The following is a 26,139-nucleotide window of genomic DNA, read 5'->3' as shown; positions in this document are numbered from 1 at the left end:
TTAGTCAGAAATGTTCAGAGCAATCATAAGAATACTGATTTTAGTTCAAATTCTGAAGTTAAGCCACATCTTTGATCAAAAATGTTGCTGTCACAAAAAGTGCCCATTTCAGGTTTAAGGTTCAAGTGTAAAATGATATGTTAATGTTATGGTGCATGGTACAATTTCTGGTAAGCTACACTTTTTTATTATTTCAATTCAATTAAATTATTGTGATTTGATTTAATATTGACTCATTTGGATAAATATTAGGTACTCGAGATAGGCGTTAATTTTTCTCAAGAAAAAAACAACTCACCTAATGTTGTAAACATAGACAGCCCTATCAGATGGTAGTATTATTTAAGGTTAAAAATAACTCAAATTAAATATAATGTTTTTTTTATAACAACTTTATTTAATGATATAAGTAAAAATATAATAAATAGGCCTATGTAATATAGAACACATATTTAGCAAAATACTTTTTATGTAGGCCTATGAGGAATATACATTTCGGTAAGTTGTAGCCTACTACTGTATCTTTCAACAGTGTTCGTGTTTTTTTACTATTAGAGATGATCGGTGCGCTAGGGATCTGTCACGTAACATTTACAAGCGCCAAAACGGTATTTATTGTTTGAATTTCGTAATAAAATTGACAGAATCTGAGAATTGAGATTCTTTTATATCATAAAGTAACGTACTCGGTTACCTAATGTAACCTTGGTTCTCTCTAGAAGAGGGAACGAGTATTGCGTAAGTAGCTTACGCTTCGGGAAAGTTCTCTTTCTTCGAGATCTGAAGCCAAAAAATTATCCTTAATTTTGCATTTATTGTCAACGCAGTGCAGCGGCAGGCAGACCAAAGCAAGCTGTATAAGCGTGCTCATTGGCTGCCAGGCGGCAACTGCTTAAGCCTACCAGTGAGCCCGGTGTGACGTCACACCCAATGAACCGTCAAGAAGGGTGTGGCCAGTGTGTATATATTGAGGATGAAGCGCAAAAGCTCGTGGCGCGTCACGGCAGGTTACGCAATACTCGTTCCCTCTTCTAGAGAGAACCGAGGTTACATTAGGTAACCGAGTACGTTCTCTTACGAGAGGTTCTCTCGTATTGCGTAAGTAGCTTACGCTTCGGGAACCCATTGTCAACGCCGTGCGCGCCGAGCATCCAACACATGAATCCCAGGGAGACCGGGGAAAAACATAACGTTGAAACAGGTGGCCGGTCAGGCCCACACCTGTACTAAGCACTTCACTTCACATAAATGATAGAGCGGCATAGCCGGTCTGTATACATCAGTGGAAATGGTGTGGCTGGCAGCGCGGGCCCACACAGTGCATAAACACGTATAGGGAAAGGGAATAGAGCAGAAACACTGGTCTATTTGTGGAAAAGAATCCTTCCCCTGGTGCCAACCAGAAAATTAACCAGTATGTGGACATAGTCTGCGCATAAGCGACTGGGCAGCATACATGCCACTTATACTGATAACAGTTTAGCCTGCAGGGCGGGAACTTCCAGGTTATAAAACCTCACGAATGTAGATGGGGAGGCCCAGCCCGCCGCCATACAAATATTGTGAATAGAAATTCCGCTGGACCAGGCCCACGAAGAGGCCATGCCTCTAGTGGAGTGGGCTCTGACACCCAAAGGACACTGCAGGTGTTTGGAGGCGTAAGCTGCTGCAATAGCATCCACTATCCACCTGGGCAGGCTCTGTTTCGAGGCGGCGAGACCCTTGGTGCGTCCGCCAAAAGAAACAAAGAGCTGCTCGGACCGCCTGAAAGCGGCGGAACACGTGATGTAAACTCTCAGCGCCCTTACAGGGCATAGGAGGTTATCACTGTCCCCGTTATCGGATATTGGCAGAGCCGAGAGGGAGATGATTTGTGCCCTAAAGGGGGTACCAATCGCTTTGGGAATATACCCGTGTCTCGGTCTGAGAATGACTTTAGAGTCATTCGGTCCGAACTCAAGACATGCAGGGCTAATAGATAGCGCGTGCAGATCCCCCACGCGTTTTACTGAAGACAGAGCTATCAGAAAAACGGTTTTGAGCGAAAGGTACTTAGGATCCACAGATTCAAGCGGTTCAAAAGGAAAAGCCTTCAGGGCCTCCAGGACCAAGGACAGATCCCAGATAGGAACCGAGGGGGGCCGCGGGGGATTCATCCGCCTGGCTCCTCTGAGGAAACGGATAATAAGCTCATTCCTTCCGATTGCCCGGCTGCGCATCGCCTCAGCGAACGCTGCAATAGCCGCCACATACACTTTGAGCGTGGAAGGGGACCTGCCCTTTTCCAACAGCTCCTGTAGGAAGGAGAGCACTTGCGGAACCCCACATGTGCGTGGATCAAAGCTCTTAGTAGCGCACCATTTAGAGAACACAGACCACTTAGACGCATAGAGCCGTCTCGTGGAGGGAGCTCTAGACTGCGTGATCGTGTTCACGACCCCTTCTGGCAGGTCAACGGGTATCCGTTGATTACCCATGCATGCAGAGACCATCGCTCCGGATGGGGATGCCAGATTGACCCACCGGCTTGAGAGAGGAGATCCTTTCTCACCGGGATCGGCCATGGGGGTGAGTGCGACAGCCTCACCAGCTCTGGGTACCAAATCTGGTTCTCCCAGCGCGGGGCTATAAGGAGCACTGGGTGCTGTGTTTCCCTGATCCTTGTTAAAACCTGTGGTAACAGGGAGATCGGGGGAAAAGCGTACAGCGGGAGGCTGGGCCAGGTCTGGGACAGCGCGTCCTCGCTTTTCGAGAAAAATTTCAGCAGTGAGCGTTGTCTCTCGACGCAAAGAGGTCGACCTCCGCTCTGCCGAATAGGCGCCAGAGAAACTGGACTGTCTGGGGTTGCAGGGACCATTCTCCCGGGGGAATGATGTCTCTGGACAGTCTGTCTGGACCGACATTCAGGTGGCCCGGCACGTGCGCGGCTCTCAGCGAGCGCAACGAGCGGTGAGCCCACACGAGAAGGCGTTCTGTCAGCTTGCACAGGTTCCTGGATCTGACACCGCCCTGTCGGATCACATAGGATACCACGGACATGTTGTCCGAGCGGACTAGCACATGGTGATCCTGTATGAATGGGAGGAAGCGCTTGAGCGCGTTCTCGACCGCTATCATCTCCAAACAGTTTATGTGGAGGCATTTCTCCTGGTCTGACCACAGGCCAAAGACCGGTTTGCCCTCGAAAGAGCGCCCCAACCTGAGGTGGAAGCGTCCGTCGAGATAACTTTGCGGTGTGAGATGGCTCCCATTGTCACTCCCCGCTGGTACCAGTCGGCCGCTAACCAGGGCTTCAGTGCTGAAAACGCAGCTCTGAGTCACTCTGATTCGAATGCCGCCGGAAGCCCAGGCTCTGTGAGGCACTCGGGCATTCAGCCAGCGTTGTAGCGGGCGCATACGTAACAGACCCAGCTGAAGCACTGCTGCAGCTGAAGCCATACAACCCAGCATCCTCTGAAATGTCTTGAGAGGTGCGGTGCTGCCCGGCTGGAAGGACGCGGCCAGGTGTTGAATGCAGCGCGCGCGCTGTGTCGACAGGCGGGCCGTCATTGCCACAGTGTCCAGATCCAAACCCAGAAAAGAGGTTGCTTGACTGGGCACTAATGAGCTCTTGGTCCAGTTGACCGTGAGCCCCAGGCTGTCCAGGTGGCTTAGAAGCACTGTTCTGTGGGCGATGAGTTCGGCCTCTGACTGTGCTAGAATTAGCCAATCGTCCAAGTAGTTCAGAATTCGCATTCCCCGACCCCTCAGGGGAGCGAGAGCCGTGTCCATGCACTTCGTAAATGTACGGGGTGCCAACGACAGGCCGAAAGGCAGGACGGTGTACTGATATACCTGACCGTCGAAGGCGAATCTCAAGAATGGCCTGTGACGGGGTATTATCTGGATCTGAAAGTACACGTTTACTTTTAGATCGAGAGATATAAACCAGTCCCTCGGGCGAATTTGCGCGAGAATTTGCCCGGTTGTGAGCATTTTGAACGGTCTTCTCATAAGAGCCTTGTTCAAACATCTTAGACCAAAATTGGTCTGAGAGCTCCGTCCTTCTTGGGAACGAGGAAATAACGGCTGTAAAAGCCCGACTCGCTCATAGAAGGGGAAACCGGTTCTATAGCCCCTTTGCACAGAAGTGTAGCTATTTCTGCTCGAAGTAGATGTGCTACTTCTCCATTCACTCTCGTCTCGGTACGCGCCTGAAAGCGCAGGGGGCAGCGAGCGAACTGCAGAGTATAGCCCTTTTTTACTGTGCTTAGCACCCATTCTGATGCGCCTGGAATAGCTTCCCACGCTTTTGAGTGTGAAGCCAGGGGCAGAATGGCCTCCGGGCTCTGATCGCCGCGCGTCGCGGGCTCGAGAGCTCGAAACGGAGGGGTGGGCGCAGCGCGCGCGCTCTTGGTGCTTAGATACGGCGGATCGCACGCAGCGATAGCTGGCCGTTTTACACACGGTGTCCCGGCGGCTTGGACGGGGAACATATAGTGTGAGGCGCGACGCGCGAGGGCGGCGTCGGGGCGAAATGTTCGTTAGTATGTGTGAGCGCTCGAAGGCGGGCACAGGACTTACATTTAAAACATGACCGGTCGTGAGAGGCCGTGTGACAGAGCGGGCAGTGAGTAGGTGTGGGCACGGTGAGGTGGACACGTGACCTACTTTTAACACTCGAGCGGCTTCTGCCTGCTTTGTGAGAGTGGGCTCTGTGAGAAACACGGGATTTATAGTGCTTGTGTGCAGGGGTGAACACGGAAACGTGGGCACATTCACTGCATTTGAAACACATACGGCGTGAGCCATGCAACCAGACATTATGCTCATTTGAGATTTCTCTGGGTCGCCGTGAGAACGGTGGTTGCGCGCAGGCGAGCGGGTAGATATACCGGCTCGATGACTGCGAAGTAAACATCTGCAGTAGCTGTGGCAACGGGGACTGACAGAGCGTGAAGCTTTGACAGTGGTCCAGCCGCAGCGGGACTTAACCGTCTTTTCTTCCCTCGTGTTTAGACGCTCATAAATACTCGAGCACCATGAGTAGGAGTGGTACGAGAGGCGGGTTCATTTTCTGTATGTAAGAAAAACTGGCCGCGAGCTCGGAGAAGCGAACAGCATAAATTTTTATCTGCCGCGAGAGCCGGGATCGAACTCGGGTTTCTAGCGCGAAAGCCTATGATTCTGCCACTGAACCACAGGGGAGAACACATTACCTTTCAGTTAGCGCGACGATATAAGAGAGCGACCTCATGTTCGTTTGCAGGCGTGCGTGTATAAAAACAGGCTCGTTTACTGCAATAGTAATATTTCCAGCCGCCTGAACTTAAGAGGGGACTGAGAAATGTGTGAGAATTGGCGGTTTGTCCGGCCACAGCGGGACTAAAACACTCTCTCTCCTCTTTTCGCCGGTGAGTGAGGCGCGCGCGCTGAACGTTGCTCGTGACCGTCCGCTCTGTTATCCCTTGTGAACGGCGCAATCTGCGCGGCCCAACAAGGGGGAGAGCGGGTTCGCTTTCTGTATGTAAGAAAAGCTGGCCGCGAGCTCGGAGAAGCGAACAGCATAAATTATTAACTGCCGCGAGAGCCGGGATCGAACACGGGTCTCTGGCACGAAAGTCTAAGATTCCGCCACTGAGCCACAGGGGAGAATACAATAGCTTTCGGTTAGAGCGAGCATATAACAGAGCGTCATGTCTTGTGACGGCGTTTGCTTGCAGGCGTGCGTGTATTTATAACAGGCTCGTACACTGCGATATGAACAATTCCAGTCGCCTGAACTTAAGAGGGGACTGAGAAATGGAGGTAGGTCCGGCCACAGCGAGACGAAAACACTCTGTTCTCCTTTTCGCCGGTGAGTGACGCGCGAGGACGGAGTAGCTTTCTTGTAACGTAAAGAGAGCTCCAAGACCGTCCGCTTCTGCCATCCCTTGTGAGCGGCGCAGTTTGCGCGGCTCGAACAGAGGGAGAGGAAGCTCGCTCCGAGACCATCCGCTTCTGCCATCCCTTGTGAGCGGCGCAGTAGTGCGGCTCGAACAGAGGGAGAGTGTCTATCTCATTCGCCTCATCCCCTGACGCGGCGGCGGCGCGGGCGAGAGCCGGCGGTTGAGCGGCCGGGAGGGGGGGCGGAGAGGGCGAGAGAGAAGCTCGAGGGAGAGGTTCCGGCGAGCTCCTCAGTCACAACAGTCTCCGGTGGTCTCTGCGAGCGGCGCTTCTTCTTGCGCGGCCCGGCAGGGACAGGCGGAGCGACAGCTTGGTCGAAAACTTCAAGTCGAGCCCGCAGGGTCGACATTGAAAGTTCCTCGCACTCGGGGCAGCCGCCCGTAGAGAGTGCGGTGGCGGCGTGCTCGCGGCCCAGGCAGAGAGCGCAGAAGAGGTGGCGGTCTCCGTTGCTGAGCGGGGCGCGGCACGAGCCGCAGGAAAAACGAGGCATTTTGACAAAAACGCCTCGTGCTCTTTTAGAACAGTGAGAGAAAGTGTGTGTCGCAGGGCGAACACACACAGCAGTAATAAAAGGATATGTCGCCGGATAGCGTAGCAGGCACGGATGGCTGAAGGCGGCGAAGGCGGCCGGCTTCCTCAGGCGCTGTCCTAAGCTTGCTGGTCGCTGGTTTCGACGGCGGCGGCTTCTCAAGATCCAGCGATGCGAAGAGCTTCGCTGAAGACAAGAAAATCAGAGTTCAGCCTGTGAGCCCTCAATATATACACACTGGCCACACCCTTCTTGACGGTTAGAAGGGTGTGGAGGGCGCGAAGCGCCCTCATTGGGTGTGACGTCACGCCGGGCTCACTGGTAGGCTTAAGCAGTTGCCGCCTGGCAGCCAATGAGCACGCTTATACAGCTTGCTTTGGTCTGCCTGCCGCTGCACTGCGTTGACAATAAATGCAAAATTAAGGATAATTTTTTGGCTTCAGATCTCGAAGAAAGAGAACTTTCCCGAAGCGTAAGCTACTTACGCAATACGAGAGAACCTCTCGTAAGAGAACCTGCTCTGTCTAGTCTGTTGGTCTCCGTGTCCTCTTTGCTTCGCGATTTTTCTGTGTGTGAGAAAATGGATGTGTGGCGTGAGAGCGTGTGAAAAGTGTCAATTGCGCGAGTCTCACGGTGAATGCGTGAGAGTTGCCAGCTCTCCAACTTCCGACTTTTCGGCTATTTTTTGTAGCTGGATATATATCATTTGTTGCGTCTAAATATGAATGAGGATACGGTTATTGATAAATCGAATTATTATTGTTGTTCTTATTATCATTTAGGGGGGCTTAGGAACATTTTGGGGTAGCTTCAGCCCCCCTAAAATAGGCCTAACGACGTCCCTGGTCTAATCTTAAGACCTTAGCGGTGGTAAATTGTGAAGATCTTGAGTCTTCGCTGAAGGGTGTGTCCATGGCGGCCTGACAAATTCTGATGTTTCGCCATGAAAGAGGAAGCTGTTGTAACTAAGGCTTACGATGTCCGATCTACCCCAAACTTCACATGTTTGATAAGAGTCCTGTCCTGAACACATCTACATGACAATATTCAGCTAGTCATAGCGCTACCTGCTGGCAACAGGAAATGACATGCTTTACACTGTAATTCACTCCCAGAAACATATTTAAATATGCCATGAAGTACCAAACATGATAGAAACATGTTAAATCATGCAACACTTGGCTAAGTGCTAATTTAGGCGATTAACGCCACAAAACAGGAAGTTGTTGTAACTCAGGCATACAATGTCCAATCTGCCCCAAACTTCATATGTTTGATAAGAGTCCTGTCCTGAAGACATCTACATGCCAATATTCAGTTATAGTAATAGCGCCACCTGCTGGTAGCAGGAAGTGTGGCAAATACAAATTACTTTGACATAGTCCTCCTATATTTACATACTGCTCACCATGCTCTGTTTTCCTAAAGCCGCTGGATGGCGGTGGCACGGGTGCGAGGGCCCTTTTCATCGCTGCTTGCAGCTTTAATGTTTGGCTTGTTTTGTTTAGCAGTATTCATCTCTAACACAAAATGAGACATGAACACGCAGCAAATGAGAACACTCATAAGCCACATGTTCACACAAAATATGACAACATGAAAGCACACAGCTAGTGTAAAACACAAGCTGCGTGCTACACAGTACAAGACAAAAAATGACATGAAGGCACATGAAATAAGGCACACAGACAAGACAAAACAGTGTCAGGGCACTGTCACAAAACCTAGAAATAGACAGAGGTGACAGAACCCTGACAAATAGGCTATATACAAATAGTGAGTTTTTCATTCATTATCACTGTAATTAAGCCAATTATATTGTTTAATTAGCTCATATGAGTTAGATAATGTTTTTATGCTTTATTAACAACTTATTAACTGTAAATATTTCTCGATTTAGATTAGGTCAAAGAAAATGGGAAAATGTCATTAATTGAGTGCTTTAAACCAACCTTTATTAGACATTTATTTCATTAGTATTAATTATTGTTTCATATCTCTGTGATATATCTCTGTGATGGGTAGGTTTAGGGGTACAGTTAGTGTAGGGGGATAGAATATACAGTTTGTACAGTAAAAAGTCCCCATAAATAACACAAGCCAATTTCTATACAATGTATAGAACAATGCACATATATGTGGCAGTGCAAACGTGTTCACTATAAAAAACTCAAACACAGCCAGACAAAAAAAAAAAAAAGGATTCTTTATTTCCGACCGCTTTTAAGAAAGACGCAGCGTTAACACCTGAGGTTTCCGTTTGAGGGTAGGTGTATCAACCAAATTTAGACAGCGAAAAAAGACAAAAAGGAAACACGTTCCAATAAATTTACAGAAACGTTCCCAAAAATAAACCAAAGTATACAAAACTATCTGTAAGAATACTTAAATCCTGAATAAACAATGTCAGTAGCTTTTTATGCTTTCTGGATAAAGAACAAAACACAGAAACATTATTAAAGATACATTCTCATAAGCCACACACACACTTGTAAGATCAGAAGTAAACACATTTTATACTCTTCACATTACCAGTGACATGCTATATTCTTTTCCATCTCTGAAAACAGAGTGTTAATAAACTTGAATGAACACAAACATCAAAAACAGTACATAGCTCTTAATCTATTTTCTTTGAGTGAATATAAACATTTACAATCAAGAATAATATAAATGACACTCACTCTGTGAAGGACTGCACCACACTAGAAAACTCATGCAGATGTCAACTCACGCGTTGACTGGCTGAATGACACCGCGTTACAAGCGGACTTGGGCAAATTGTATGGGTTACTGTGTTTACCCGCAGTCTGCCTTTGAGACTGATGTGGCACCGGTGTCAGAACTGTTGGCTCAACTGGGACAGCCAGACTATGTCTCTGAGCCGGAACTGGACGCTTCACCACAGCATCAGGAACTGAGTCCATTGGTACCACTTCCACGCTACCAATTCCTTCATCCACACCTCTCTCCACTGTAGTTAGTGGCTCATCAACGCTCTTGCATACTCCAAACTCAGGCTTTATCGAGATCTCTATCTGCGGATTGGATTGTTCTAGACTTCCTTCCACCAAAGGCATTGACTGTTCCCTTGTAGCTCGCCATGTCTCCTCCACAACTACACACTCAAGGTCTGAAAGCATTGATGGTCTCTCAAACGATGTACTCTTCTTTGCACACCTCCTCCCTCTGGTTCCACCACATATGTAGTTCCTTGAACCTCTTTCACTTCGTAAACTTCTGGTGCCCATGCGTCTTGGATCTTGTTTCTTCCTGCAGGACAGTGCCTCAAGTACATTTGGTGTCCAACAGCAACTTCTGGGCAATACACTTCACTCTCATGCCTGGCTGTTTGTTCTGCTGCTTTTTTCTCTGCATACTCTCTCGCTCTAGCATGGGCGTCTTGGAGTCGCTCCCGATGAAAAGACAACCAGTTGGGTTCCGTGCCTTCCTCAGGCTCCCGTCCCAACAACGCATCAACTGGAAGGGGCGGTTGTGTGCCCAACAACATGTAATATGATGAATATCCCGTGGAGGAGTAAGGTGTCACGTTGTAAGCATACACCACCTCTGGCAGGTGTTCAGGCCACCTCCTCTTCTTTGTCCGGTGGTAACAAGTGCAGCAGGTCATGCAGCGTGCGGTTGAATAGCTCACAATGGGGGTTCCCTTGTGGGTGATACGGAGTAGTTCTTGACTTCCGTACCCGATACAATCTGCAAAGTTCTGCTATGACTGCTCTCTCAAAGTTCCTTCCCTGGTCAGAGTGCAGTCTCTGCGGTGCTCCATACCTGAGAAACCACTCTTTCAAGAGGACCTTGACAGTGGTATCCACTTCCTGATCCTGGGTGGGAAACGCCTGGCTAAACTTTGTAAAAACGTAGGGACGTTTTCTCGACCATCAGAGGTTTTGTAAGGGTTGTAAAATCAACAGCTACCACTTCCAATTTAGGGAAGTAAGAAAAGGGGTCCAGGATGCCCGAATCTTAGGCTGTGTCATCTTTGCAAGCACACAACGTTAACAATTTTTCACCCAGTTATCTACAGCCTCATGCATCCCTGCCCATTCCTTAGTGTCCCATTTGGTCATGAACACTCCGTAGCACTGGCTTAACCAAACAAGTGGGAAGTAACAGCTGCTGACACTTACCTTGGAACACATCATCGACTACTCGATACAGTAATCCTCCATCGTCCTTGATCTTGTCCCATTGCTTGAGCTATGACCTTACTTGCCGAGGCAAATCTCGTGTCTCGCGGACGGAAGGCTTCCTCCTCGCCTGCCAAAAATGTTTTAGGATACTCAGGACAGGGTCGGCATCCTGAAAGCGACAGAGTTCCTCCTTTGTATACCCAGGTAATGTTGGAGTGTTTCCAAGGGCAGGTTCTGGGCTAACTTCCCCCTGAATCAACTCCACTGGCACCAGTCTAGCCGTTGCAAAGTCTGGTTCTACAGCCGTTCCCTGTATTTCATTGCAAATGGCCACACAGCCATCATACTCTGCATCTTTGGTCACTATCTACGCATCTTCCTGCTCTGTCCTCCGGGAGAGAGCATCAGCCGCTGTATTACAACGCCCTGGCCGGTAGCGGACCTCAAAATTGAACACAGCCAGCTGTGCCACACACCTTTGCTCTACTGCTCCCAACTTAGCCGTGTTAAGATGCCAGAGTGGGTTATTGTCTGTGAGTATAGGGAGCCGAGATCCCAGCAGATAACCTCTGAACTTTTCTGCTACAGCCCACTTTAACACCAAGAGCTCTAATTTAATGCTGCTGTAGTTCCGGTCGTTGCGTTCGGCACCTCTCAATCTTAGACTAGTGTAGGCTATGACCTTATTTCTCCAACTCTGGTGCTGGTACAAGACAGCGCCCAAACCCAAGCTACTGGCATCTGTCTCCAGCATGAACGGAAGAGAGAAGTCGGCATATCCCAGCACTGGAGCGCAAGTCAGCTCCCTCTTCAGGCGCTCAAATGCCTGTTGGCGCTCAGATGTCCAAGAGCCCTTGAACAACTTGTTGCATGGGGACCCACTACCCTTTTTGGTGCACATATTCACGACATTGTGCAAAGGTCCTGCCACCTTGGAGAAACCCACGATAAACCAGTGGTAATAACTGCAAAACCCCAAAAATGATTGCAGTTCCTTCACGGTGCTAAGCACTGGTCACTGCACCACTGCACTGATACAGTCAGGGTTAAGGCCTACCCCTTGGGCTGATACTCTGTGCCCCAGAAACCTCACCTCAAGACAGTCTTATGTCGATCTTTCTCGTGGATAGCTACTTGGTAATAGCCGCTTGCCAGGTCTATGGTAGAAAACACCTGGGCCTTACACAGCGCATCTGGGCTCTCGTCGATCCGCAACAGGGGAATCGCATCCCGCTGAGTCTTCAAGTTCAGTTTCCGGTAGTCTACGCATAGCTGCAGACTCCCATCGGCCTTCCTGACTAAGACCACCAGCGACGCATATGGACTTGAACTTTCCTTAATAACTCCCTTCTTAAGCAGAATGGAAATATGCTCCCTCACCTCCTTGAATTGATTTGGAGGTATATGTCTATACGCTTGGGTGATGGGCACGTCATCGGTCATAGGAATGTCATGTTTCACCCGAACAGTATACCTAAGATCCTCGTCACACACTGCAAACACATCTGCGTACTGCCTCAACAATCCTCTGCCTGCTAGTTCGGAGTTCCCCCCATCTGTACCCTGTCTGAGGGACACTGCAAGTCACCATGGGTCTCAGTCATCGACCTCACACTGACCGTGACTTCCTCTTGATCTCGGGAAATTCGTCGGAATGCTACGTCGTAGGAACCACTCTCCACCTGGCGACTTTGGGACACTACCCCAAGTCTTTCTTTCGGCGGTAGCCAAACATCTTCTGGCGCCAGATTCAGCACTTGTACCGCAAACACTCGTTTACCAACTGACACCACAGTAGGCACGAGGACCAAGCCCCCTGGCAGCGGCATCCGCCCTGGTTCAAGGATGACCACCCCCTTTGTCTTGGGTAACTCTTTATGTACTCGAACTTGAACCGTGGCAACCGAGGCATGCAGGTACACATTTTGAATTTTCAATGCGCTGGCTACATCAGCTGTGAGTAACCATAGCAACAGGCAGTAAACTGAAGGGTTCTACGAGCTGAGCGGACTATAAATATATCCGGTTGCTAAATAAACCGTCAGGCGTAACCAGGGAAACCAAGTTATTGTTTGTAAAAACTTTAGATTTCGATTGTAAAACTAATTAAAATATAAACTAATGTTTTAAAAATGTGTTATTTGGCAAGTGACCATGGTATAAGCTGGTTAATGCCCTTTGAGGTGTCCATTGTCAGGTATTAATGGACTTCGGCGGAGGCAACGGACCTCCGCTGCGCGTCGGACGGTTCACGCCTCGCCTTCGTCCATTAATACCTGACAATGGACACCTCGTCGGGCATTAACCCTTACATAAACAACGGCAGTGGCTTTTTATGCTTTCTGGATAAAGAACAAAACACAGAAACATTATTAAAGATACATTCTCATAAGCCACACACACTTTTAAGATAAAAGTAAACAGATTTTACACTCTTCACATTACCAGTGACATACTATATTATTTTCCATCTCTTAAAACAGAGTATTAATAAACTTGAATGACCACAGACATCAAAAACAGTACATAGCTCTTAATCTATTTTCTTTGAGTGAATATAAGCATTTACAATCAAGAATAATATAAATGACACTCACTCTGTGACGCGCTGCACCGCACTAGAAAACTCACGCAGCTGTCAACTCACGTGTGCACTCACATGTCCTCAATCTCCCCTCTGATATTATTTTATCAAAAGAGAAAGAAGTATTGTTTGCTTTCCCCTTAACAACACCACATGAACTATGATAAAGCGATTCAAACAACACTCAATGATCACATGGAACAATTACTCACGCTCAATCTCTGTCACTGCAGCCTGTACGATCTCATCACATGGAAATCTCTTGTATTCAAGAGAAATAAATAATCGTGCGATAGAACTGTTCCACAAACAGACTCAAACACCTGAATGAGGCTTTCCCCTTTTCTTTCAGAAAAAACAGCATTATTTCTAAACTCACACACTGCAGCTTATATGCGCTCAGGGATTTCTATCGTAACACTATTCAGTTATTCTTCATTTTACATTTGCATCATGTGCCCTCCAGAGGCGAGTAGGCATGACTACAGTCAATTTTTACTCTGGTTATATATAGTGACTGCAATATTAACTATGACTTGACTATAAAGTAATAGTTTGTTAATGATTTGTAAATACTTAATTACTGTATACTTATACTGATAATGTGTTACCAGCTAATCAATAACTACTATTTTTTCATACCGCCCAGAAGACTACTAAGAACTACTATATACAGGTTCATAATTAATATGAATAGTGCATAATCTATAGCCTAATTAATTTTAAAGTGAAGGTAATGGTAACCCACTAGTAAGTATTACCAAATACTTCAGAAGGAATCACCAATTATTTGGATCAGTATTCTAAAGTGAAAAGCATGATAACTCCCCATGACTGAAGAGATTGTAGATATTTTTTTAATGGTCATATTAGTTGTTGGTGTTGTAGTAGTAGTAGCTGTAAAGTTTTTGAGACATGGCTGATTTTGTGATGAAAGGTTTAGCCCCAATGAGTGGAAAAGGCATGTCCAATCCTTCTCTTGTAGAGCTATAGTCCATTGAAGTCATGTCAGAAAGATTGAACACACATGATGAACCACCACAAAGTCATAATTATGACTGGGATTTTCTTTGAGCCCAGTGTTTCTGATTTGGGGTCATGTCTGTGTTGACGGTAAAATTGTAGAATGATATTTTTAAAATATTTATGTACAATAAAACCAACTAATTAGCTTTTTTTTATCATATTTGTCAAAAGTGGTATTCATTTTAATGAGAAAAAACATTATACTATAATGCTTATTAAATTAAATTATTTTCACATGAAATCTTATTAATGTGATACCCTGAGTGTAAGTGTGTATAAAACATAAAGTTCAAATTAAAATGATATCCTTTATACCTTCATGTTATTGCATCATAGTTAAGACAAAAGTAATGGTGTCAAAAGACTAACCAAGTCTGTTCCACTTGACTGTTTGGCCAGTCAAGCCTGCACATGTGAGCCGTGATGTTCGACTTGTTGATTGGCACCAGTATACTGAACACAGGATAGGGCACCATAATACCCACAGATAGTACCCATGTGGCAGCGATGACCTTGTAGGCATGAGAACGGGTCTGCCATGCCCTTGACTTCAGCGGGTTGCAAATGGCACTGTATCTTTCAGTAGCAATGGCCACTAGACTGAAGGTGGAGATGCTGACTGACATTCCTGTGTAGACAAGAGAAGGATATAAATTAATATGTAATCATAATGCAATGCTCATAAACTCAAATATTTGTGTATATTATAATATAACATAATCTATGTACTAATCTTAAAGCTAAAAAAGGATACACTTTGAATACTCTTCATTTACAGAAAAGTAATTGCTGGATAAGATGATAGGTACAGTATTAACCTTCGTCAGTTCTCCACCTACCAGTCTGTATTCCACCATGTATTCACCATACTTTTTTTTTTTTGGTTGTGTATTTTATGATTATGTTGTTGTGCATCAGAGTTTTTCTTACAAGCATTCCTACCCCTCCTAATTTCATCAGATTCAAACACTAAGGCTTGTGGAAGCTCTTGGTTTGAGAGCTGCAGCTAGGGTTTGCATCATGAATATGTATATTATGCAGCGTTTGCTACATTTTGCTTTGGCACACTTTACAAATCATTTTAATTTATGCAACCATTTAAAAAAACACATCTCAGATTCACCCCATAATTGATTGTAAACTTCCTTTGATGAATTACTTTTCACTGAAAAAGTATGTTTTTTATGCTAATGTTTTTCTGTGCTTATTTCATTATGTTGCACGGTTTAATGCTAATGAGAAACCAGGGCTGCTACTGCAGAACCTCTGTTGATTATCCAACGACTAGGGCAGATGGATTTCTAACTGAGTGAGATTACCCAAGTGAATTTCATAAAAACTTAAGTCCATGGTAAAAAATATATATATATATAAAATAAAATAATAATAAACAAGATGAAATGCAAGAGTACCAAAGATAATTCAGTTTACTGGGTGAAATGGAAAATACATTTTTTTAGTTTAGTTTTTGTTTTTAAGTGTATAGTGTCTCCAACATGTTCTTATTATTGCAATGTATTGGCCTACCCCTGGGTTTTAGATCCACTCGACTTTGTTTCATATATACAGTGGCTGTATATCCTCTCTGCTTGTTTTTGCCAAGACCACACACACTCTGAACTTTTCAAAGTAGACCTTCAGGGAAATATTCAGTGCACGACCACAACGCATGATGTAGTCAGCCAGATCCGAGCCTTATCCAGATCAGATGGAGGACCTGCACCAAGACACGACCACAACGCATCCCTGAAGTGTCAGCAGAGATTATGTCAACTAGACTCTCCCCTGTGAAGGCATCATCGACAATACAGCCATCAGCACTGATCCTCAACATACACGTCTCGATATCGGCGTGATGACTCCGATCTTCAAACAGATGGAACTGGATAATATTCTGAATGTTCCAAACCAATCTGACTTCTGACCTATAATGCTTCTTGAATCATAATCATACACTGTTCGTTTGTTGGCCAGAGGAGAACTGGCCCCCCGACTGAGCCTGGTTTCTCCCAAGGTTTTTTCTCCATTCTGCCACGGAGTTTTGGTTCCTTGCCACTGTCGCCTTTTTCGCCTTTTTTCACCTTTGTTGCCATTGGCTTTTGGCTTGCTTAGTTGGGGACATTAAATTTAACATTTAATTTAATTTTCAACAATAATATTGATCTGCCTGCATTGACAACATTATATGAGAACTGAACTGAGCTGGATGATGACATCACGGTTCTCTTACGAGAGTACTCTCGTGTTGCGTAAGTTTAGCTTACGCTACGGGAAAACTCCTTTTCTTGAGAATACTGAAGCAAAAAAATTATCCTTAATTTTTAGAATGTAAAACGCATTTGCTGCAGCAGGCAGACATAGGCGAGATAGCTTGCGCGCCTATTGGCTGCTCTGCGGCAACTGCTGCAATCTATCAGTGCGTCTTGGCATGACTCCAGCGCCAATGGGAAGCCTTCCCACACTGTCGTCATGGCCCGCCAAAAGGGGGCCATCAGCCTATAAAAACCCCTCGCCCAGGTTGCACAAGTGATTTCGTCTCCTTTCAGCGAAGGACTCAGCGTCGCCCGTTCTCAGCGACGGGGACCGCCACGAGTTGTGCGCTTTCTGCCTGGGAAAAGAACACGCGGACCATGCGCTCGCCGATGGCGGCTGCCGTGAGTGCGAATCTTTGCCTCTCTCGACCCTGCGGGCTTGACAGGCTTTGTTCGCCATCAAGTCCGCTGTATCCACGCCTTCTGCTGGGCCGCGCCGTAAAAAGCGCCGCTCACAAAGGCCACCAGAAGCCTCTGTGAAAGAGCACTCGCCGGCGGTGTCCCCGCGAGCCTCTTTCTCTGAGACCCCTGTCTCATTCCTCGACGGCCAATGCCCCGCTGCCGCGGCGGCCGAAGAGATGGAGCGGGATGTCGCGGAGGATGACAGCTGCTCGATCCTGGCGTCCGGGAGCGAGGACTGGTCAGGATCCGTTCCTGACCCCGCCCCGTCGACTCAGGAATCCAGCATGAGGGCTTCCGTCGACGCTGAACTTCTCCGCCTCCTCACGAAGGCCGTGGAGGACCTCGGCCTTGACTGGTCTACGCCCAAGGAGCCCGCGCCTAACAGGTTGGATGGCTGTTTTCTGCCTGGACGCCGCTCTGCACCTGTCTCGAGGCCCGCTCCTTTCCTCCCCGAGCTGCACGATGAGCTCTCCAGGTCGTGGGGAGCCCCGTTTTCGGCCAGGCTGAGATCCTCTGTCTCTTTGACGCTCTCCGTGGTTGACGGCGCGAAAGACAGGGGATATCTATCCGTTCCTCCTGTCGAGGAAGCGGTAGCGACGCACTTGTGTCCGCCCTCTGCGGGATGGCGGTCCAAGTTGAGTCTGCCTACCAAAGCCTGCCGGACTACTTCGACGCTGAATGGTCGCGCCTACACCGCCGCCGGCGGCTATCGGCCGCAACATGGCCGCCCTCACTGTCACTGAGCATCACCTGTGGCTAACATGTCCGAGTCTGACCGCGCCACCTTCCTGGACGCCCCTGTTTCACCAGCTGGCCTCTTCGGTCCCTCGGTGAAGGGCTTCGCGGAGCGATACACAGAGGTGCAGAAAACGTCTCAGGCTATGAGACACTTTTTGCCGCGGCGTTCCAGTTCCGCAGCGGGTCGCGCTAAGAAGCAGCTGAACACGATCACAGAGGCTAGAGCTCCATCTACTAGACGGCTCTATGCGTCCAAATGGTCAGTGTTCGCTGAATGGTGCTCAGCTCATGACTTAAACCCGCTAGATGGTGAGGTAACGGTGGTACTTTCTTTCCTACAAGAGCTCTTGGACAGCGGGAGAACCCCATCCACGCTCAAAGTGTACGTGGCGGCTATAGCAGCATTTACGAAACCTGTAAATGGTCAGTCGCTGGGAAAGAACAACCTCATAATCTGTTTTCTCAGGGGTGCTAGGAGGCTGAATCTTCCTCGGCCACCCTCGGTTCCAGTTTGGGACCTTTCCACGGTCCTAGAGGCCATGAAAGGTGGACCATTCGAACCATTACATGCGGTGGAGCTAAAGTACCTGTCATTCAAAACCGCTTTTCTGCTGGCACTAGCCTCAGTAAAACGGGTGGGCGACCTGCACGTGCTCTCGTTGAGCGCTACGTGCCTGGAATTTGGGCCTAATGACTCTAAGGTCATCCTCAAACCAAGGAACGGTTACTTCCCAAAAGTGCTTGTGACTCCTTTTAGAGCGCAAGTTATTTCACTCTCGGCCCTCCCTGCGTCTGACATACCCCTTTTCCACCAAGGCAGTGCTGGTGCCGGTTCGGAGCCGGTGCCTACTCGCGAACCAGTTCTTTGTGTTTCGACAGCCAAAGAACCGGTTCTCGGCCAGGAAAATTGGTTCCAAAGCGGCACCAACTCTTTGCTGGACTAGAACCGTTCTTTAACCACGTCATGCTTACGTCGGGGGGTGGGGTTATTGTCGAACTTCTTCTCGAGCATAATCTCCGTCTATAGTAATCCAGACGAGCAGCACAAATGTGTTCTAAACGTCTTCTTCTGACCCCAATATAGGATCGCGAGGCAAGGAGAAACATTTGCAGAAAGACAATGTAGTCCAACATTGTAATTGTTATGTTTGAATTTGGCGCAAGCCTTTCTAGGAAAGCTAAGACGTAGCCTATGGCAACGTACACAGTGATATAACGACGTCGTTCGCTGGGCTCTCTAGTCAGTGGAAAAACAAACAGGTTCTGAGAAGGTTCGCAAGTTGAACCAACTTTGAACCAGCACCAGTTCCGAACCAGTTCTTTTTTGGTGGAAAAGGGGTAACAGTGAGGCTGGGGTTAACCTCCTTTGCCCAGTAAGGGCTTTAAGGTTTTATGTGGAGCGCTCTGCTGCCTTTAGGCAAACGGAGCAGCTTTTCGTTTCATTCGGTGGCCTCAACCGGAGGGCCAAAGGGCTAGCCGTTTCGAAACAGACCCTGTCCAGATGGATAGTAGACGCTATTGCATCAGCTTACGCGTCCAAGGGCCTGGATTGCCCCTTGGGGGTTAGGGCCCACTCGACTAGAGGTATGGCCTCGTCGTGGGCATGGACAAGTGGGGTCTCACTTCATGACATTTGTATGGCAGCAGGCTGGGCCTCGATGTCTACATTTGTAAGGTTTTATAACCTGGAAGTACCCGCCTTACAGGCCAGACTGTTCTCAGTCTGATTATGTTATATTAACATTGTCTACCCAACTCAGTTTGATTAGACTGTTGATATGCTGCAACGTCCTGTGGGCTTATGCAGTTTAAGGTGGTCATACTGCCTTAACTGTGTATATATGTGTATGCACCTATCTCATAACACAGAGTCGTCCCGCCCTGTTCTGCCGTTGCGATTACTTCACTTATACATGAGCCCCGGGCTACTGCCCTTGGGACATAAGTGTTGGAAACTCAGCACGCACGCCGCTTTACATAGGGTTCCCGTAGCGTAAGCTAAACTTACGCAACACAAAAGTACTCTCGTAAGAGAACGACACTCGGTTACTAACGTAACCTCGTTTCTCTCTAGAGAGGGAATGAGTGTTGCGTAGCCTGCCGTGCTTGTGCTGTACTGTCGCTTCTAGTCGACTGAAATCACTTGTGCAACCTGGGCGAGGGGTTTTTATAGGCTGAAGCCACACCCCTTTTGGCGGGCCATGACGACAACGCGGGAAGGCTTCCCATTGGCGCTGAAGTCATGCCAAGACGCACTGATTGCAGCAGTTGCCGCAGAGCAGCCAATAGGCGCGCGAGCTGTCTCGCCTATGTCTGCCTGCTGCAGCAAATGCGTTTTACATTCTAAAAATTAAGGATAATTTTTTTGCTTCAGTATTCTCGAGAAAAGGAGTTTTCCCGTAGCGTAAGCTAAACTTATGCAACACTCATTCCCTCTCTAGAGAGAACCGAGGTTATGTTAGTAACCGAGTGTCGTTTTCTCCAGAGCAGCTATATATATATATAAATGAACTAAATTAATAACTTTTTTACAACAAAAATTAAACATCACAGAACTTACTTAAGCTGGATGTGATGCTATTTTCTTCTGGAAACAAACTTTGTTGCATTATTTTCCTGTTATCTCTGTAAAGCTGCTTTGAAACAATCTGTATTGTAAAAAGCGCTCTATAAATAAATGTGACGTGACTTGACTTGACAGTGTGACATGTTTAAGAACTAATCTCTGAAGCTCTTTGACGGTTAAACGATCAACGGTTTGACTCTATTCAGTCTGAAACTATTGCATTCCACATAAAGCTATTTTACTGGGATTTTTTTTCTTTGGATAAAGGAAACTAAAAAAAAGTTAGGCTATATTTTTCACATTAACAAGATACATTGTCTGCCTTCTATGCTCCCAGAAGTATTCCAGATCAAATTTGCATCTCAAAAGAATTCACACTGGCTGAAAATGATGCCTAATTTAAAACTCAATTAAAACGGCGGTGTACACAATGTTGCAGCCATTGTAACTGCATTTACCAATCGCACAGACAGTGATTTGTGCTCTGAGGTAATTTCCTTTCTTGTGGGTAGACATTAGCAAATATGACCACTGAGGGTTGAAATCAATGGCTCATAATGGTTTTGTGCATTGATTGCCACTGGCTGACTAAAACTAGGAGCCCAAAGCACTCTGTTTAATGCAATAATGTGAGCAAGGTAATACAAGAGAAAGCCACAGAATGCCAGTGAAGCTGTAGAATGTGATGGAATGTTCTCACAGGTGGGGGTGGGGTGACGGCGTGCTCTTCCACTGACTCAAGGCCAACGGTTTGCAGTGTGAGAATGACTTATTGCTGTCCAGCTCAGTGACAAGTAAATTCAGAGACGACATGCTGATTTGGTTCCAGGCTGTGCTACACAGATCCTGAAGACTTATAGCTTATATATTATGAAACACTTATAAATATGTATAACACTGTGTAAGGGATGATGAACAATACACCAGACAGTCCATTTATTTGGACCTTGACAATCATCCCGAAGGGGTTCATTTTGCAATAATGACCTAATTGTACATTTTTCCACGTATAATATTGTTGACTTGTTGACAAATGGACAAAAATATAGAATTGAGAATAAATTCTATGTGAGAAGAAAAATACTGCAGAGTGATGTGACAAACTAGCAGAGTGTAGGAGATTGGTTGCCAGGGACAACAGTATACAGCTTAATGGTTTGACTGCAGAGTGCTGCGTTTGACCAATCAGAACAATCAGAATCAAGTATTCCAGAGAGCTGCACTGTTAAAAAAAAATTAGTGGGAAATTACAGTTTATTCCAGGTTAATAATTGCATGACTTTCACAGCAATTCCACAGTAGGACTTCTCTTGTATAACTGCACTCTTGGAAATCTCTTGATATTTCTCTGAATAGATTTCTTGATTCTTGTTGGTTTTATCTGTGCTGCTGAACTTGTTTCACTTTTAACAAGTTTGCGTTGTTTGTTTATTTTGTAATGTTCAGAATTTATATTTTTTATTATTCTTATTTGATGAGTGTCACCATTGTGTAAGTCGAGTACTGATGTCTGTGTTACGGTAAGTAGACACAGGAGAGGAAGATGGATGGTGAATAGTGATTTATTGATAACAAAGGTGCAGGGATGAGGTGAGCAGGGTAGTGGAGGTTTCACAAAAATGTATTTCTCATATTGATTAGTGTGAGTATGATGTGGGGCATGAAAAGGTGTTGCTCAAGGAGGAAGAGACATCACAGGAGAAATAGCACAGTAAATGAATAATTAATGGTGAAGTGCAACGTATATAGTCAATTCAGACTGAAACTATAATTGAGAATAGATGGGATGAGCTTTTAGGGGCTCCCAGAGATCTTAACTAGAGATGACATGATGATGTATTAAGCTAAGCAGGACGTGCCTGTGTTCTGGAAAGTGATTTAAGTGCTTTAAGCCTAATGTACACTGTAAAAATAAAAGGTGCCTGGAGGAACCTTTTGGGGTTCTTCACTTTGCCACACCGGCGGAACCGTCTGTAGATCCTCTAGGCACCCTTTAAAAAGGGGTGGTTCTCTGAGGAACCACACAGGTTTCCTGAGGAACTCTTATATTAGGCACTGTGTAGAACCACTGTGGGTGCCTCCAGGAACCAAATTTCATTTTTTTTTAATATATTTAATTTCATGTTGTTACTATGGTTACCTTTGACTTCTATTATAATAAACAAATTGAACCAAATACAAAATAAGAATTGTTTATTACATATTTGATATTCATTTTTATACATACACTTCCATGCACATCGGGAAAAAAGCTAACTATAGATTAATATCAATGAATACACAAAAATAATATAATACATAAGCAACATGAATAATCAACCATGTATATACAATAGGCTATACAAGAAAAGACATCTCAACAAAATGCATGGAAACGCATATGTTCCACGAAATAAATCAATGTAAAAAAATTACATTTTGATTAATTAAAAATGTCCATCTTTACTTAACTTTAAAACATTTGTGTTTCAGTCCGATGGTAAGTCTGTCATCACTGTTTCCAAGTCCAAAAGCTCTATCAGATGCCAAAAACAAACAAACGGTGCTAATATACACGCATTGTGCTGTAATATTCCTGAAAATTATTATCCCAACCTTTATCTCTATACCGAAATCTTAGATGGTTAGTTATTCAGCTATTTTGAATCATAAAATGTTGAAGTCTGGGCTGCCGTGAGACTGGACACTGTAATGTACACTATGGCTTTTGAAAAGCTTAAATGTGTGACTTGAATCAACAGTGTTCATAAATGGTTGTTGAGTATTCTCATGAAACAAGATAGAGGAAGTAGAAGTAGAGGCTTCGACCCGGAAACAGTATTCCTTATGTCACAACAAGCAGAAAACATTTTCCATTATAACAGAGTTAAGGTGCAGTAAAATGATCTGTTGTTCTGTGAATGTTCACTGGTGAATTCCAGTCATTTCAATAAGAATTTACATGGTCAGCAATTTCGTTTGTGGTCAAAAATGTCACTATGGGACCAAGTTGGTATGAGGTACTTAAAGAGTTAGAAAAGTGGAGAGAGCTTCGATTTCCGTGTATTTTTCCTCTTTTCTGGTGGATGGTCCAGGCACTTCAATGATTTTCAGGTCTACAGGAGGATTTTTATTCTTGTCCAAACTTGTATTTCAGCTTACCGAGATCCCTGCAAAGTACAAAATTTACTGTTAGTAAGGTTATTAAAGTGATAGTTGTGAAATTTAAATAATTTCCTCAGCCTTGTGACGTTCCAAACCTGTTTGACTTTCTGTCTGTGGAACCCAAAAGCAGATCTCAGGCATAATGCAACCCCAGTCACCGATCGCTTACCGATCACTGCATGAAACAAGCAGAAAAAAATTGTGTAAAGGGCAATTCCACGCAAAACTGTCACATCCATAACGCCAACTAAATACCATGGCATTGTGTTGGCGTTATGGATGTGACAGTTTTGCGTGGAATTGCCCTAAATCATTCAGGAAACCATTCTTATGTACACTTGTCTAGTTCAATTCAATGCAACAATTTATGTAAAAATGGTTAAGCTCCAAAAATGTCCCAGAAAAGATCCTAAAAATAATCAATGAGTTCACAACTCATGTGTTATGGGTTGTGTTATAAGTCTTCTGAAGCCATATAATAACTTTTTCCTTTTTTTTTTTTGTCGAAAAAGACTAAACTTGAAGTTATAATTCAGAATTAAAATGTCTTATATTCAAATGCAAATGATAAAGATCTAAGAAAAAAATGCATAGCATTATTTGTGAACCAAACCTAATATTATTTTTCTGAGTTACATGAATGAGATTTGAGAGCATGAGGGAAGATTTTCAGAGAATAACTGATTAAAAAAACACAAGTACACAGTCAAACAATACAATTTCACACAGAGAAAGTTCATAGTAATAAAGTACTTGCATGTGGTGCAGGTAACTTACTGTAATTCAATGTTGCCACTGAAATGTTCAGATTATTTTAGAAATGTAATGGTTGTTCTGGGGATACAAAAGAAAAAAAGCTGATTATTCACAACATAATATTTATTGACCAGTAAATGGCTTTAAAATTATTTGAGAGAATGAGGGCACATGTACTAAGTAAAGTTAGGCTAAACAAAAACAGACCAAACTATATTAACCTGCTTTTGTTATTCATAACAAACGCCAATGACAGCAGGAATCAGCTAAATTATAGGCTATATCATAAATTTGACGACACAGTTGTACAGAATATGTTGAATTGAATGACTAAATCAATCTAAGACAATAAGTCAATAATTTCCATTTGTTCATTACATTAGATCAACGTAAAGTTAACGTTAGTTAGCATCGCGGCTAAAACGTACTCGGTTACTAACGTAACCTCGGTTCTCTCTAGAAGAGGGAACGAGTACTGCGTTTTAACCAAAACGCTACGGGAAAAGTCTCTTTTTCACGAAACACTGAAGCAAAAAATTATCCTTTAATTTTCATATATGTAAAACGCGTTGCGGCAGCAGTCAGCTATGGCGAGACGGCTTGCTCGCTCATTGGCTGCTCTGCGGCAACTGCATAAGCCTATCGAGCGAGGCCTGAGGTGACGTCAGGCCAATGAGGGCGCTTCGCGCCCTCCTCGCCACTTCCCGCCGAGACGGGCGTGGCTTACCTCTATAAAAGGAGCTCGAGAAGGCTGATTCACTTGATTTTGATCGCCGAAGCGAACCAGAGTGAACCATACGCACGGCAGAGAACGCAGTACTCGTTCCCTCTTCTAGAGAGAACCGAGGTTACGTTAGTAACCGAGTACGTTCTCTTACGAGAGTTCTCTCGTACTGCGTTTTAACCAAAACGCTACGGGAACCCCTTGTAAAACGCCGTGCGTGCTGGGATAAAAACACTGATCACCGGAAGCTATTTCAGGCATACAGTGCATAATCACCAGATAGACTCACACAGAGTCAGGGAATAAGGGAGGGGAGCCTTAACCCCCAATTTCCACCAGATGCGTAACGGCTGCGGAACGGCTCCGCTGCGTGACAGCTCCGTGTTCCGTCGTCCGTCAATACCCACCAGGTCCGGATTTGTTGCGGAACGGCTGCGGTCATGACTGACAGCTGACGTCACGAGGACCCACGAGATCTCGCTAATTCACGTATGATCGCGCGATATATAGTTTCTATAAACAGAACGTTATGAGGAATGGTATATTATGACGTTTTCAAGGTGTAGTGTAGGGAAATATGATCCGCCATGATCACGGTGTATTTTATTTAGAAAATTAACCGGATCTTTTATTTTGTTTTGGTTTGTTCTGTTTTTTTGATCGACTTCCTGTCCTGCGCACTCTGCCCTGTAGTGCTGCGGAGCTCTCCGGCATCCGGCAAAAATAGAAGCTCTGCGTATCTGCTCCGGAGGGCTGCGGATCGCCGGAGTCGGAACGCAGCTGTACCGCATTCAGTGGAAATACACTCATTGACTTTAATGGAAACCTATTGACTCCGCCGCCGTGCCGGAGCCGTAACGCAGCCGTAACGCAGCCGGTGGAAATTGGGGGTAATTCCCTATACTGTAGTGTCCGCAGGCTTAACGCGACCTCACAGGGAGAGTCTAAAGACAAGAGGGGATTCCCTCCGTCCTTATATAGACATGTCCACAGACGCGAATATGACATCACATAGACAGGGTAGGGAGCCTGAACTAATGTGGGAAATGTGGGTCTTACACAGTTCTGCCCAAGATAGTCGGTAGCGCATTGCGCCTGCGATTTCAGAGGTCTAGCTAGACAGCTGAATCGACTACACCGACAAAAGCTTAGCCTGTAAGGCGGGAACCTCTAGGTTATAAAACCTGATAAATGTAGACGGAGAGGCCCAGCCTGCCGCCGTACATATATCCTGTAGGGAAATCCCGCTAGACCAAGCCCACGAGGAGGCAACGCCTCTCGT

At 45.8% G+C, this 26,139-nt stretch overlaps 1 protein-coding gene and 1 long non-coding RNA gene across 2 annotated transcripts in view; both read right to left on the bottom strand.

The window, feature by feature from the left end:
- cckbra (cholecystokinin B receptor a) overlaps nucleotides 1-26,139 on the bottom strand; it is a 76,782-nt gene that overhangs the window by 26,259 nt on the left and 24,384 nt on the right. Inside the window, exon 3 of the mRNA XM_084106769.1 lies at nucleotides 14,585-14,843. Within this exon, the coding sequence (XP_083962895.1) occupies nucleotides 14,585-14,843 (259 nt within the window). The remainder of the gene's footprint in view (nucleotides 1-14,584; nucleotides 14,844-26,139) is intronic.
- On the bottom strand, nucleotides 22,465-24,573 carry LOC311078087. Its single transcript, XR_014605044.1, has 3 exons — nucleotides 24,155-24,573; nucleotides 23,473-23,552; nucleotides 22,465-23,382 (listed from the first exon to the last, which is right to left on the bottom strand). It is a non-coding gene; the product is annotated as an uncharacterized lncRNA (long non-coding RNA).

This window comes from Abramis brama (genome assembly GCF_963993115.1).
Source record: "Abramis brama genome assembly, chromosome: 2".
Lineage (NCBI taxonomy): Eukaryota > Metazoa > Chordata > Actinopteri > Cypriniformes > Leuciscidae > Abramis > Abramis brama.
This window is presented reverse-complemented; position numbering and strand designations above follow the sequence as displayed.